Genomic DNA, 16,649 nt, shown 5'->3' with positions numbered 1-16,649 from the left:
ATACGAAATAATTCGTAAGATTATTAACACTGTAGATTGATGCTATATGTAAAACTTTTGCAGTGCAAATCATGGTTGATAAATCTGAAAGTTGTGGTATATATTACTGGAGAAAAATGTTCATTTTTCTTATTTTTTAATAGTTGTTGTCCGGGATATAGGTACAGCAGAGGTGCTGGTCACAAATGTATAGAAGGTAAGTGGCAAACTATGTCATTATTTTCTTATGATATAATTGAATTGTGATAATTTGGTTCAGATCAAATTATTATTCTTAGTCGAGTCAAATTTTGACACTTTTACTCCTTATGTAATATGCTTCGTAAAAATTTGTTTGTAGACCCTAGGGGTGTCCATAATTCGGATTAAAACCGAAATCCAATCCAATCCAAACCGAATTATCAATTTGGATCGGATCCGAACTTAATATCGGATTGGATCATATTAAGATTTTTTGAAAATTCGGATTTTCGGATTGGATCGGATTGATCCTAATTGGATCCAATCCAAACTAAAAACCGAATTGTAAAATTAGGGCTTGTTTGGCATTATTTTTTATTTTGAGTTTTCAGTTTTTTGTAAAAGAAAAAACCAAAAACAAGAAACAAGAAAAATGTTTTTCACTTTTCTGTTGTCAGTTTTCAAAATTAGCATGATTTTAATAAGTTTGACTAATTTTTTATTCATTATATGACATACATCATACACTTTTAAAATACAAAAAACCAAAAAACTGAAAACCGCAACAATGCCAAACGAACCCTAAGCTTGTATAAATATGGATTTCTTTGTTTTTCGATGTTTAGCTCAAATAGTTGCTATGACATAAAATAAATTAGGGGGACTTTGTATTAATTAACTAATGACTTGATGTTGATGAAATACTGATTTTAATCATGATTTTGAAGACTTTTATTTATATTATAGCTTTATTTTTTAATCGTATTAGGCGCTAAAAAATAATGTCTTATAATTCGGATTTTCGGATCGGATCCAAATAACCAAATTTTAATTCGGATTGGATTGGGAGAGAAATTCGGATCGGATCGGATCGGATCGGAAAATTGAAAACCGAATTATAGTTTGGATTAAATCGGATTTGGACTAAATCCAAACCGAAAACCGAACGGACACCCCTAGTAGACCCCAAGCAACATTGTGTGCCTGCAAGGGGATTCTGCAGTGATTTCAAGCGCTGTTGTGGAAAAATCAGATGTCCAAATGCTCTTCTTTCTTCAAGCCATTGTAAACAACCATGATTATCACAATGCTCGTTTATGCGGAGCATTATTTCATTTGAGTTTGTTGGATTGACTATTTTAATGGTTATTCTAGCAAATAAATACGAAGTACTAAAGACATAAAGTACTCATTTATCATTGTAACACTAATTTACAAAATCATATTGTAATGCACTTGAATTTTTTCATGTGTGATTTGGAAAATATGAGAATATAAACATTTGAATTAATGTAAGATATTGTTCAAATTTAATCAATAATAGCCTTAAGCCATTAACTTATCTTTTGTAACCCTTGCACCATTATTAATCAATCTTAAAGCTTTCATCTTTATTATTGCATTATTAAATCATAATTATTAAACCAGAAAATATATGTGCAAAATCACACTCCCATAATTCCTGTACGTATGTCTTCTACTCTTCTTAATAAATTTTCGTATTGGCCTTTGATAGTTTGATAATCATAGTCATTGAATGTTTTTAGTTTCATTTTAATTGAATAATTATTTCCATACATAGTTGAATAGATGAGAACTAGCTACTATAATTGCTTACTACAGTAATTCTTAGAGCTAATCTTCTATTTACTTGTATTGTGTGTTATCTACAAGATGATAAAAGCCTCTAATACATAAGCTAATTAACATACTTGTACTAATTATAGCCGCAAGTGATATACTACATGGACTTTTCTTTTCTTTCAAAACATCATGGAAAATTCCAACAAATAATTGTAGGTGGATTTTGCATTCATGCTTGATGACTTTCAACAAATTGATAAATTAAAAATAATAATTCCATATTTAAACAATCCAGCTCTACCATGTTGGTTGCCAGATAGTAGTACTAAATATGTAGTGATATTAGAAATTAAATTAGATGATAAACCAATAAAAATTGCTTATAAATAGGAAGGATTTTAGCTTATATATATATATAAGACATAAACATATTGCTAATATTTTCCCTTAATATCACTCAAATTGGAGGGAAAAATGGCTTTCTACAAATCCAACAGAAATGTAGTAGCCATTCTTTTCATCCTAGTTTTAGGTAATCAGTTAATTACATTGTAAATTAGCTACTAGTCGATTAATTATACCATATTTGTTTTTTAGAACAAAGTTTAATTATTAGACAAATTTGAAATCTAATTCATTTAATTACTAAGTTTGTTAACATGTTAATGCTATGTTTGAAACATTGACAGTGCAAATCATGGTTGATAAAACTGAAGCTGATTGTGCCGATAACGGTGAACCTTGTGCACATTTTTTAGGAATTACTGATTGTTGTGTGGGATATAGGTGTAGCAAAGGTGCTGGTTACAAATGTGTACGAGGTAAGTGGCAAAACTTTGACAATATTTTCTAATGACATAGTTAAATTATACATAGAATTTAATATTTTTTTCTTTAAAAAAAAAAAACATTAACTTTATACTTTGTAAGTACATGGTATATGTCTTAGTAAAAATTTATAACCCGTACTTATAAAATTATTATTTTAGATGTTGCTGGCATAAGTTGAAATATATACTAGTATATAAATATAACCCTTTTTCTTTCACTAAAGCATAATTAAATATAGTAATGGTCAAAATAGCATATTGGTGAGTGTTATATCAAATTAATATTTCATCCGTTCCATAAATATTGCAGCATAGAGATGAGACATGAATTTAAAAAAAAAAAAAAAATAAAATAAAATAAAATAAAAGCATTTGCAATTAGGAAAATATTACAGTATTTGTGAAACTTATTACTCAAATGATATTTGTTCATTGCAACATTATTTGTGGAACGGAGGAAGTATAATTACATCAATCTTTCAAAAAAAAAAAACATTAATGTTTAATGTCGTTGATTGAATCTTTGTTTGTAGACCCGAGTCAACACTGCTTAGATGAGGGGAGAAAGTGTCATGTATTTTCCAGTTGCTGTGGAAAAAACCAGTGTACACCACAAAGACCAACTCAACTCTTTACAGGTCGTTGTGTACCACCAAAATATTGATTTAAAATATCACAAGGAAGGTTCTTTGAGTTTGATACATTGTCTATTAAGATGCTTCTTCCTAATTAATCATTATAAACTCGGTTTAATTCTTTCCCAAATGGAAGTATAATTATGCAAGCTAATAAAATTTATATTTTTGATAAAATTTTGTATTTACTTTATTCATTTTTCTCTTTACACATGACAATATTCAAATTTATCTTATTTCATTAGAATACTTTGTTGTTCAAAAAAATTAATATTTCATTAGAATATTGGTTTTGTTAATGAGATGTATCCAATTAATTCCCCAGATAAACAAATTTGTTAATCAAGGGGTATAATCGTCTTTTCAAGTACCAGTGGAGGAATACATGCGTCTTTTCATGTACTAATTGAGGGTACATGTGTAATTTCATCATCGAACAGTAAAAGCATGTTACAAACAATAATTGAACAGCTCACCAAAAGTACTGAATAAATGACCATACTTTTTCAATATATTTACTAAAATGCCAACATATTAACAAAAATTCGTTTATATGGCAGATAAGCTTATATTTGCCCTTTGTTAATTATTGTTTTGACACAAATGAATAGTTATTTGTGCATTGTATGGATGCTAACCTAATTACATATCAACGTGCTTATATATCCATAACTGGTGCTACTAACAATACACAGATTATAAAAAATGATTATTAGAGACGTACGTGAAATAATGAAAATACTTGTGTTATAACATATGCGAAAAACACTAACAAAATATTTTTAAAAAAAATAGAACAAAGATTTTACAAATGAGTTAGCTACATCCACATACCAAGAGGAGAATTTTATATAAATATATAAAACAAATTAAAATAGATCGAAATTAGACCCAAATAAAGAATTTCGTAGTCTACATATTAAATGGTTGATTGAAGGAGCTAACAGAATCAAGCTCTATTCTAGCTAATGACAAATTTTCATCAACAAATTCTACAGCATGCATATACAACGTTAAACCCTAAGAATAACCAATCTTGCATTGTCAAGTCCAAAAGTGTTCCCCATATGCCAAATTTAAAGGTAAATAATACACAAAATTGGACTAATCTCATAGATTTGAGGATCCGGTGTCAAAATTCATGGGATCAAGGACGCATCTCTGTAGACACCCATTTGTGTCTCCCCAAAACCAAACCCAGTGATGAATACCTTTCACGTCGAATCATAATCGAATGAGGTGAAAGTGTGAAAAGTCTAGTGTTGCAGTTAGTTTTTGTTAAAAACTCTTTCTTTTTGTTTTCGAAAATTCACTCTATTTTATGAAAACGTCCATTCCAGTTTAGTTTGGTCCATGATAAGGGTCCAATAATGGTGTAGTTGGATGGGGCTTGCAAAGACCTTTCCAACGATATATTATAAGCCCAATTCCGATGAATATTGAGGAAGTTATGGCCAAAATACTAAACTGGGCTCAAACCGGATTTTACCTACGACCCAATGATCATGAGGAGGGTCCAAAGGTTTAATCCTATTCCTAAACTAATTAGGATTGATTAGAATCTTCTACAAGTTTCTAAAATATCTTAATTATCCTTTTTTGAAAAGATAAGATTAAGGAATTTGATTTAAATATAAACTTTCCTTTTTTATAAAACTTTCCTTTTTTAAAGTCCTAATTCTATTCGGATTTAAACATGTTCAAAGACAGTCAGATATTATTTTCGTGCCTTATATTTTTTATCCAAATTTTATATGGTTGGATAGATCTTTAAATTATCTTTCCAATGATATATTAAAATATTAAATCCGAGCTATAACGGAAAAGATATGAATAAGATATCAAACTCTATCCAAAACTGACATTGTCTCACTATTTCGTTTATATCTTTTATTCTACAACATATTTTAATCTGATTCTAATTGGGTTAGAAATTAGACTTCAATATCTTTCCAACGACATCTTATTCCGATTCTTGGATCAAAAGATATAATAAAAACAAAATCCGCAAAAACTGCTGTCTACGAGTTTTATTTCGATTCGAATTTGGATTCTTTTCTTAATTCTTCGACCCTCTTTTTTCCTATAAATAGAGGTCATATCTCCCCTTTTTCAATCATCAACTCTCATCAAGATTTTTTTAATTATTCTCTCTCTCTTTCCTTTTCAAAACCTTGTTTTTTTAATACAAAATTTCGCATTCACGAGATCTAGAAACACCTAGCCATATTCGAAGTTGCCTTCGCCCTAGACGTGAAAGGTTTTAATTTCTGAGGGTTTGGTCCCAAATCTCTCTTTCAATTATTTAATTTAATTTTTTTGATTATTATTTTCCTTGAAGTTACTAACGTGTGTATTTTGTTATTAGAAAGAGGTACGAGGCATCCAAGTAAGTGCTTTAATTGATTAATTGATATTATGATGTAGATATCATGCTTAGATTGTTATTTTGATTCCTAGTATCATGTCTAGGGTAACTTTAATATCAAGTATGATTAAAAGTACGATGCTTCCTATATTCTTCCTAATATTTATGATTGTTCGTATCATGTTAGGGCTAAAGCTTTGATTTTTATTGCTTAGTGACATGCTAGGGTTTGTTATTAATCTTGTTAGTATCATGCCTAGGATCTTGCTATGCTTTAACATGATTATGATTGATATTATTATTATTATAATTATTATTCATGATATTGATTATTTATTATGTTTCTTGATATGTATCATATTTTATATTCTTTATTGCTTGATCACACCTTTTATTGCGTGTTTAAAGGGAATTTGGTACTTGTAATCACGCTTAATAAGATAATTAATAATCTTGTTAGGGTTAATTGTGATTATAATTCAAGTGATCGCCAATGATAGTTTATTTGTGCATTAAATTCAACCAACATAGATTAAACAGGTTTAGGGTTGATCCTATTGATTGCATGTTAGTCAGAAAGCACACATGAATACGAGCAGAATAAAGTAGAGGCCTATTATTAGGGCAGGTTCAATCTCTTTTAGGTTGGATTTGTACCTTCATCCCCGAACCCTTATTTGGTTCATGACCTTATGGAGTTGACGATCTCTTGGATCGTTAAGGGGTGTAACCTTCACCTCGTGATGGTTTACAAGTTCCTTAAAAACTTGTTGGTGACTCTTTTGCTCTATCTTCTTCCCTTTTGGACGCCACCGTACTTTAGTGTATGATCACAGTGGAGTACAAGCTAGTGGGATTTTAAAGGCTTGAAATTATTCCCTACAATCTCGAAATCGGTTAAGGTTGTTTGAACTTATATATAAATACGCCCATTAGTCTATCACATATAGTCTCGTGGTGAACTTAAGTCAATGAAATGGGTCGTCATAAGTTGTAAATAGACAAAATGACAGATTAAAGGCAAAATAGATGGTTCCATCCAACAAATGGCCTATTGAGGTGTCTTGACATCTGTGTGAATTACCCTAACTTCTATCCTTTTTGAGTTTTAGTAAAGTAAAAAAATCACCATAACGGAAGGCTATAATCCACGCTTTCGGACTAATTTTGGAAATTTCAGGAGTTGGTGTATGTCGAAATGTGTTGAGATGGTAGGAAATGCATCTTGGATAATGTTGTTTGGAACCACTAGTCGGTCTTATAAGGGATACACTAGCCGCTAAAAGGACAAATTGATACGACTAAGTGAATGGTTCCAACCACTTAAATGGTCTTCTAAGGTGTCATGGGGTCCATGGGTATAGTTACAACTCGACTTCTTTTCTTTTCGGGTCTGATAAAGTAAAAAAAATGTCCAAAATTAAAGGTTATAACATATGTAATCAGAACAATTTTAGTATTTTTGGGATTCAGTGTCGAAATACTCGGAATTATAGGGAATACACTGCATCCCTGGGTAAAATAATTAGTAACTTTGTTTGGAACCATATATATGAACACGTGTTGGTCATATAAACTCTCATGGTGGTCTTGAGTTAATGAAAGAAGACGTAATATGAAAATAGCTAAATTGGCAATTTAAAGACAGAGAAGACAATTTCAACCACCCAAATAGACTCTCGGGGTGTCGACGTGTTGTAGGGTGCATAGGAAGCACTTCGACCTCTTTTCCATTTGGGTCCAAAAAAGACCAAAACTGAAGGCTATATAATCCACCTTATTAGCCAAATTTGTAGAAAATTTTCTACATTAATTGATTGGAACACGCGCAAGGGGTGATCCTGGCCACAAGAGCGCACATTGACGGCAATTATGTCGAATTCATCATAGCTTAGAGGCTTAGCTTGGTACGAAGACTCGACCATTACTTTAATTGTTAAGACGCAGGTCCGATCCGACCTCAATTAAGCCTATTGCCTCCTATTAAATACGAGTTTGGGCCATTTACCCGTCACTATGAGATAGTCCACTTCCAAAAATCGACCTAAGGATGTTCTATCCCAAAACCAGATGAAAATTGAAGAAATAGCACCCCCCCTATTGTTAAACTCTCTCTCTCTCTCTCACACACACACAATGGGGTTTACTGACATGTGTGGTTTGGAAAATTTACACTCCAACTCCAACACCTCCATACTCCTGAAGCTGATGTCTTTATAAAAAAAATGTGCAAATGTGCAACTAACATGCCCTAAACTAGGTTACATGAAATCTTATCCTAAATCATCATACAACTCACTTATATATCATAGCATGTTTTAACTAACAATATACAGCAGCAAGCCAAGGATATAAATATATGATGGACTTTTATTTTAATTTCTTCCAACGAATTTATTACTACTTCCAAATCACAATTACAGATACTAGCTAGATCATGCATTCATGTTTGATATTTCTAAATGGATAGCTTGTTTTTTTTTTTAAAAAAAAAAAACACTTATTCAAATATACAATCTAGCTCTAAACGATGCCAGTTGTTAAGCCAGTTAGAATTGTACATAAATAGGGAGAATCCTTAAATTTATACCAAGTTTACAAGAGAGACATATATCTTTAATTAAAATTAATCAAAATACTTAATTTGTCTTCCAATTATATTACTCAAAATGGAGGAGAAAACGACTTTCTACAAATCCAAGAAGAATGTAATTGCCATACTTTTTATCCTAGCTATAGGTAATTAATTATCTACTTCAATTTGTAATTAATTGAATATATATTAGTCAATTATTAATTATTTAGTCGATCAATATTATTTTTGTAAAGGTTTGATAGTTAGACCTACTCGAACTTTAATTCATTTAAGTATTAATGATTTGTTCAATTCGGGTGATTATCAAATTATGGTGGTATCAAGAATGACGATTATAAGTGTAATTTGGCAAGAATAATAGTAGCATCATACGTTCATAATGACTACGTACATGATTTTTCATTCAATTCTCACCCATTTCAACCAAAACAAATTGAAAAAGAAAACTAATCAAATAATTTGAAGTAAATTAATAGCATTACCATGAGTTGTAGTGCATGTATAACTTTTGTTACGTAGTTACAACATAAATTCATTCTCATTTTTGTTGTCATACTAATTAAATATACTACTCTATGTTTAATATGTTAATGATGTATTTGAAACTTGGGCAATGAAGCGCAAACCATGATCGGTAATTCTAAAGGTTGTGGTCTTGCCGGAGAAAAATGTTCATATTATGTATTCTTTCAATTAGATAGTTGTTGTCCGGGATATAGGTGTAGTCGTGGTGCTGGTCAAAGATGTGTAGAAAGTAAGTGGCAAAACTTTGGCATTATTATTATTATTATTATTATTATTATTATTATTTGAAGTTAAAGGAGACTATTAGCTCATCATAATATAAATAATTTAATAATATAAGTACTTAACTTAATGATTACCGTGTAATGTAACTTTACCATATCAAGAAAATAATTTAGTTCTTCCACCAAAAAAAAAATTTAAATTTTAATATAGTTTCGGAAATAAAAGCACTATTAAAAGTTATCAAAATGTTCAGATAATTAATATGATAAGGTAAAGTAAAAATCAAGTGAATTGATAGATACCTTAGTAAAAATATATTACTCTCTATTTTATAATGTTAGTTCAATTTGATTTAGAATCTTTTGAGTATAAAAAATTAGAAGAAATCTTCTAAATTTCTCTCTATATATAAGAATAAACATAGTCATATGAGATTTTTTTTTTTTTTTTTTGACAAAAGTCATATGAGATTTAGTTGTATTTATTCATCTGGACGAATACATTAATATTTAATTATTGAGATTAAAGATATTTGCGATTAAAGATTTATATCGATATAAGTAAATGAGACTAAAATTATGAAACGGAAGAAGAATAATTAAACTTCCATTTATAAATTTTATTGAATAAGTGATGTAATATGTATGCTTCATACTACATACAATTTCCTTGAATCCTTGATAATTACAAAGGTTTAATTCAAAGTGTTTTTTTTTTTTTTTTTTTTGGTAGCCTCTACATTAAGCTGCACACCGGTGGGGGAAGTATGTGGTTTAACGTATTTGTCATGCTGTGGAAGAAGCAAGTGTGGAAACCGCATTGTGGGAGGCCATTGTAGACCACCTAAATATTGATTATCACAATTTGAGGTTCTATAATTAGATTGCCTATTAATTACAATTAAGATACTTCTTTCTACCTAATATATGAATTTTAACAAGGTGTAATTCTAACTAATAAATTCTCAATATGATGAATGTGTGCTTAATTTGAGGTTCTATAATTGGATTGCCTATAAATTACGGGATAAGTTTTTACAGCCATAACATAAGCGTGTTTGTATTATTGTTAGTAGTCTTAGCTTAGTACTCCGTAATATGCATGCATGATTGATAAAAATATATAAGTACGTGTTATACTTGTATATAATTACTTAATTAGGTAATAAGCACTCGTACAATAACGCTTATGGAGTTGTTTTTGGATTTTTTTATTTATTTATTTTTTTAAAAAAATTCGTACTTTATGACAAAATAATAATTTTTTTTAAGAAAAAGAAATGATGAAATAAAAAACCGACAATGTAGTATGTAGCTCACAAAGTCACAAATTCAAGTAAATACAAATTACTTTTTTTTTCAATGGAGAAGTGATTACGGGCGTGTTCGGCAAGGTAACTATTAGCTGTGAAGGTAGCTTTTAGCTGTCAACAAGCTGTAGTTGTGAAGATAGATAATTTAGATATGAGTGTTAGGTAAAATAGCGGTCGACTAGCTGTTACATATAAAAATCAATATTATATATTTAAAACTAAAATTTTCAACAACCACCTCAAAAACTACCTCTACTTTGCCAAACACTCAAAAGCTACCTCTACTTTGCCAAACATTCAAAATCTAATATTTCTAACTTTTCATAAAAATTGCGTCCATCACTAAAAGGTACCATAACCACTATTTTACCGAACATTCAACTATTTTATTAAGTAGTGATTTGATCAAGTCATCGCTAAAAGCTACCTAAAAGCTACTCAAACATTAACGCCGAACACTTCTCCAGACATAAAATCCAAGTCTAAGGTGTGATTATACAAGAATACAAGAAAGAAAGGAATCTTTTGGAGTAAGTTAAAGTTGATCCAAGTTGTAATATTTTTCTGCATGACAGATCCATTGTGATTATAAAATGGAGTAAGCATTAATTCAAAGGATAAGATAACAAATTAAATACTGTATTTGTTAATACCAAGTGTTTATTTAGTGCAAGATGCACATATCTTTCGATCATCATCTTTTAGATTTTTTATCTATGCTTGCGTCACATAAGAGAATCAAACAAGCATATTCTGTAAATTAAAAATTAATGGGAAAGTTATTGACCTTATTGTCTTTTGTCACCATAATATGTAGTTTTTGTTTTTTTTTTTTTTAAATGAATTTTACTAATTTTCATTGATAAATTCAAGGAATTATTGTAAATAACTATCCTTTAAATCACCCAAAATTGATTCTACCACCCTTTTTTTCATTATTTTAAATAACCCCCTCTAAAAGTGGAAAACATTAAACATCACCACGTATTTTTAGCCAATTTTTAATTCAATTAGGACAAAAGGTGAAGAAAGTACACTAAAGAAGGAAGAACCTTCAAAAATTAGCTTATATATAGTCGAAAACATGATCAGACTAATGCTAAAAGGTGTTGATTTATATTTTTTTTTCACTTTTAGAGGTGGTTATTTAAAATAAAGAAAAAAGGGGTGGTAAAATCAATTTTTGGTTTTGTGGGGGTGATTTTTTTTTACAATTTTTCCTAAATTTAGGGCATGTTCTCATTGACTAAACTGAGCTGAACTGAACTTATTAAAGTTGAACTGAAGAAACTGAACTGGAATGAATATTTTATAAGAGAAGTAAATTAGGAGCTGAACTAAACTGAACTTATTAGAGCTGAACTGAACTAGAAATAATCGTATGAAAATAGGTACTTAATAGTCGAGTTTTAATAACATATATCATATCAACGACTCAAATTAAAAAATTACAATGGCTACAAAATTATTATATTCGTTGCAAATTTATCCAACGTTAATGTACGTTGAAAAAAAAAAGCTGCACATTAATTTTTGCCTTCTCAGTTTATGAACTTTTATCAATATTGGTCATAAAGTCATCATCTATCGTTTGATACTTGGATAAGGAATAGAGAGATTGTTATATACACCCGCTTGTACCATACACCCATGAGTATTTTGTACTCATTTTGATGAATGTTTTTCATTTAATCATCAAATAAAGAGCTAAAACTAACCTTGGGTTAGTTGGGTGTATAGTGCACCCGCGTATATATAACAATTTGTATAAAGAATAATGTTTTAAATTGTTATTGCTTAGCAAACTAGAAATACATATCTTGAATTAAAATATTGTGCTCGTGGAGGGTTGGCCTTGATTCAAGGCACTCTAATTATTGCTTAATTATTATCCAAGCTATACCAATTGGTTGTTGATGTAGTGGTGATTGAGACTACACTTGGTAGGAAGAACCCGTGTTTGATCCCCCGCAACAACAATCGGAAGGGGACTGGAACCTAACCACCCAGAACTGATCCCCGAATCCGGATTAGCCCGAAGGGTGAACCGGATGGAACACCAAAAAAAATTATCCTAGCTATGATGGAATCATTCATCTCTTTTCTTCTTTTTGGCTCCAAGAGCTTTGAATAACTTGATGAATGATGATAGTGTCAAATAATGGTGAATCTTGAACAAAATAAAGAGTATAGCATACACACTTATCATAGCGTGTATCGTAACATTCTTGTTTATGGCAAGTGTAACATCTGTAACAAATGGAAGATAAATATGAAGATGTATGTAGTAATGAATTATCCACTTGTCAAATCCCTCAAATATAGATTAAATAATGTTGTGGTTGATGAGGAGATCCAATTATAAATTAAATTCCGATTTTAGTAAGAACTTAAAAAAAACTCTAAATTGTTTTTTTTTTAAAAAATTAAAAAATAAAAAAACTCTAAATAGTCAAGAATTAACAGATAAAGGTTACAATGTAATGATCATTAGTACTATGATAACTCAAGGATCGGAATTATTTGGGGTTAAAAACTTGTTTTTTAGTTGAATATAATTTGATATTTGAACAATCAAAAAGCTATAAAAAATAGGATGGTAAGTTTAAAAAAAAAAAAAAAGCTACGAATTTATAAGCTATATAGTATACTAACTATAGATGCAAGTGATACATACTCACCCACCATAAGCTTAGTATGTGGTATGAGATTAATCGGATGTAAGTGGGGTTAAACCTCTGTGATAGATACAGGTGCGCTTTCTAAAAAATTTGTTGCAACAGATATACAAGTACTTTTATTTTCTTCCAACAAGTACTTTTATTTTTTTTCCAAATTTAAACAATATCTACCTATGTTAGTTGCTAGGTTGTAGTACTAATTATTTATAGGTACATAGGAAAAGATATCAAACCAGTTAATATTGCGTATAAATAGGAAGAATACCTAATATATAAGACAAACATTTCTAAATGATTTTTTTTTTATAAATTAATATATACTAATAGTCTTCCAAATCTATCACTCGAAATGGAGGGAAAATTGGTTTTCTACAAATCCAAGAAGAATGTAGTAGCCTTTTTTTCATCCTGGCTCTAGGCAAGTAATTTCTTAGTAATAAAATATGATGCAATTAATTAGTCCATTATATTTAATAGGTGTTTTGATGATTATTAGATAAACATTATCATCATAAGTACTAATGGTCTATTTGATACAATATTTGATAATTAATGGCGGTAATGAGAATGAATTTAAGTGTAAATTGACAAGAAAAAAAAGTAGCATCATAATGAATGTGGTTTTAATCATAAATCAAGGTTAATTGACAATAAGTACCATGGACCTTAGTGTCTGAATTTAATCTATTATAAATTTACAACACAAATTCGTGTTCATTACCTTGATTTATTACTGCAAATACGTGTACCAAATAGATCGTAAGATTATTAACCCTACAAATTGATGCTATATGTGAAACTTTTGCAGTGCAAATCATGGTTGATAAATCTGAAAGTTGTGGTAATACCGGAGCAAAATGTAAAAAATTCTTATTTTTATATATAAATTGTTGTCCGGGATATAGGTGCAGCAAAGGTGCTGGTCACACATGTGTAGAAGGTAAGTGGCAAACTATGTCATTATTTTCTTATGATATAATTGAATTGTGATAATTTGGTTCAGATCAAATTGTTTTGAGTCGAGTCAGATTTTGACACTTTTACTTCTTATGTAATATGCTTCGCAATAATTTATTTGTAGACCCCGAGCAAATCCGTCCTTGCAAGCAGGTGGGGGATTACTGCGACGTTTTCAACCCCTGTTGTGAAGGTGGCAGATGTAAAATCAGTTTTGACATTGGAGGCCAGTGTGTAAAAACATGATTATCACAAGGCTCGTTTATGTGGAGCTTCATTTCATTCGAGTTTGTTAAATTCGCTATTTTAATTATCAGTATTGTAATACAATTGAATTTTTCATATGATTTGGAAAGTACGTATAAGAGCATAAACATTTGAATAAATTTACGATATTGTACAAAAAAATTCAAAAACATTATACTACGTACAACAGACACCAGGAGACACCAGGAGTCCAGGATTAACACGTGTCACTTCTTAGTGCTGTCATTTTTCCTCCAAAATCCCTTTTTCTCTCTTTCTTTTTTTTAATAAACTATCTCATTTCTAATACTATCTCCGTTAATTGTTATGTGCAACTTTAGAGGGGGTTGCGGTTACCAAGACAAAATCTAAGTGGCAAAGATTAGCTAGTATAATGGAAGTAATTAAAGAAAGGGGAGAGAGAAAATAGGACCACCCGACTTAAAAAGGGTGGGAACTGATTTTATTAGGAGGGGAGAGAGAAAATGGGAGGACCAGCCCACCTAAAAAGGGTGACAGAAAATGGGACCACCTCACTTAACTATTCAAATCTGATTTTTGTAAGTAAAGGTATATAAGTCTTTTTAAGCCTTTTTGTTTACTCAAATATATAGGAAACAAAATGAAAAGTTGCACATAAATTTGATCATTTGTTTTGGCAAAAGTTGCACATAGCATTTAACGGGGATGGTATAAAATATTTCACCATAATTTTTTTTAATTATATATATCAAATATATAATTTGAATATATTTTGATTAAAATATTTTAAACATATAAGTATCATAATTGAAAACATTATATAGCAATGAATGTATTTGATTCGACATTATAATAGATTGATTTTTTTTATAATAAATTGATTTTATTTTAATATAATTAATGTATATAATCACACTTTCTAAAATTTATTACAATATGATTACTATTAGATTTTTTTTTTTATTTGATGAATCATTACTGTTAGATGGGACGCATACATGCATTATCTTAATATCACAACATCTTTTCTATACATGCACAAATGCACAATATCTTCACAAAATAACAATCGTATAATATAAGTTTCACAAGTAAATTCTTCTGATTATTTTTCATACTACTAAACTTAGTTAACCCAAAATTTTTTTTTGTTAAGTTTGAATAATTTATACTATTTAAATAAATCTATTAATAAATGTGTTTAGGAGCCACAAACATCTTTTTATCATGACAATATATCAGAGTTCAATTAACGATATTGGTGCTCCAATGAGCATGTAGTTATACAGGCTAGAGTAATTAGGTTATAGATTGTAATTTCAAAAGCTTGTTTTGATGAAACAACTTCTTTAGAAATGGTGTTATACGACACAAAGGTAATTTTTATATAATTCTATGTTTTTTCTACCTTGAAAATAACAACCATAAGATTCATGATCAACTACCTTTAGTTCACCATTCTACTTTACTTATATTTTACCTTTTTAATCAGTTTATGTTTACATTTTGTATTGTTCATAATTTATTTAGGTCTCCGATATTCGTTGCATATTTCTGGTATTTTTTTTGACCTATTTTATTTGTTATATAGTTGTATAATTTGTCTTGGACTTATCGTGCATGACACTAAAGATGACACTACCGCACTGGGTCAAGCTGACCCGAGGCCTGGTGTAATACTCAAATATTTTATGAGTTTATATAATGTATTTTATAAATAAAATAGTTTATTTTATCTATTAAATAACTTTACTAATCTCATATTTTATTTTGGAGTTCGAAAAGTTTTAAAACCCTATTTTATTTTAATAGCAGTACATTTTAAAAAGTACATAAACTATTTTAAACCCTATAATTATTTTTAACCCTTAAAAGATACTTATTATATTTTTTTTAAAAAAAAAACCTTATATTTATATATGCATATACGTTAAAAAGGGGGGGGGGGAAGGTGATATATTTTTTTTATGCTCTTGTTCTTATATTCTAAGTTTGCCGCACAAGTGTGAGTTTCGGCATCGAGAAGATCATTGTTTATGATGATTAATTTTTTTTCTTTTGCCCTTTTCATAAATCCAGTGAAAGAACTTTACTTGTAATTTGGTATTGTGAAGGTAATCAGGTGTCTTCTTTTTTTGAGATGTTTGTTTATTACTCTTATTATCATGTGTAATCACACTATCAACCCTTAATTAGATTGTTTGTTTATAATTTGATTGTATTATTTATTTTATGTAATCACTCGAACTTTGATTTTTTTTGACTTGTTTGATTATAAATTGTTAGTATTAATTGTACTCCGTATTGTTATGTGTAAATTTTATAATTTGTGAATTATATATGATCATGATTTATATGTATATGATTAGTGTGTGGTATTATATGATTTAATTGTCGCATTAATTGATTGTGTTATTTCTAGGGTTTTTAATGTTGTTGATAGGGAGTATTGTTTTATCAAGATTTTAGGGTTGTTAATGCAGAATATTATTTTTGGGTTGAGATTTGATTATATTTGGGTTATTAGT

At 29.5% G+C, this 16,649-nt stretch overlaps 1 protein-coding gene across 1 annotated transcript; it reads left to right on the top strand.

Moving 5' to 3' along the window:
- The first annotated feature begins 2,203 nt into the window (after positions 1 to 2,203).
- Positions 2,204 to 3,538, top strand: LOC110693128. The gene is made up of 3 exons (XM_021870248.1): positions 2,204 to 2,296; positions 2,454 to 2,585; positions 3,128 to 3,538. The coding sequence occupies exons 1-3, from the start codon at positions 2,239 to 2,241 to the stop codon at positions 3,256 to 3,258; spliced, it is 321 nt and encodes a 106-aa protein (XP_021725940.1). The 5' UTR covers positions 2,204 to 2,238; the 3' UTR covers positions 3,259 to 3,538.
- The last annotated feature ends 13,111 nt before the right edge of the window (positions 3,539 to 16,649 follow it).

This window comes from Chenopodium quinoa, unplaced genomic scaffold (genome assembly GCF_001683475.1).
Source record: "Chenopodium quinoa cultivar QQ74 unplaced genomic scaffold, ASM168347v1, whole genome shotgun sequence".
Lineage (NCBI taxonomy): Eukaryota > Viridiplantae > Streptophyta > Magnoliopsida > Caryophyllales > Amaranthaceae > Chenopodium > Chenopodium quinoa.
Note: the sequence above shows the minus strand (reverse complement) of the source record. Positions and strands in the feature narration are given on the sequence as shown.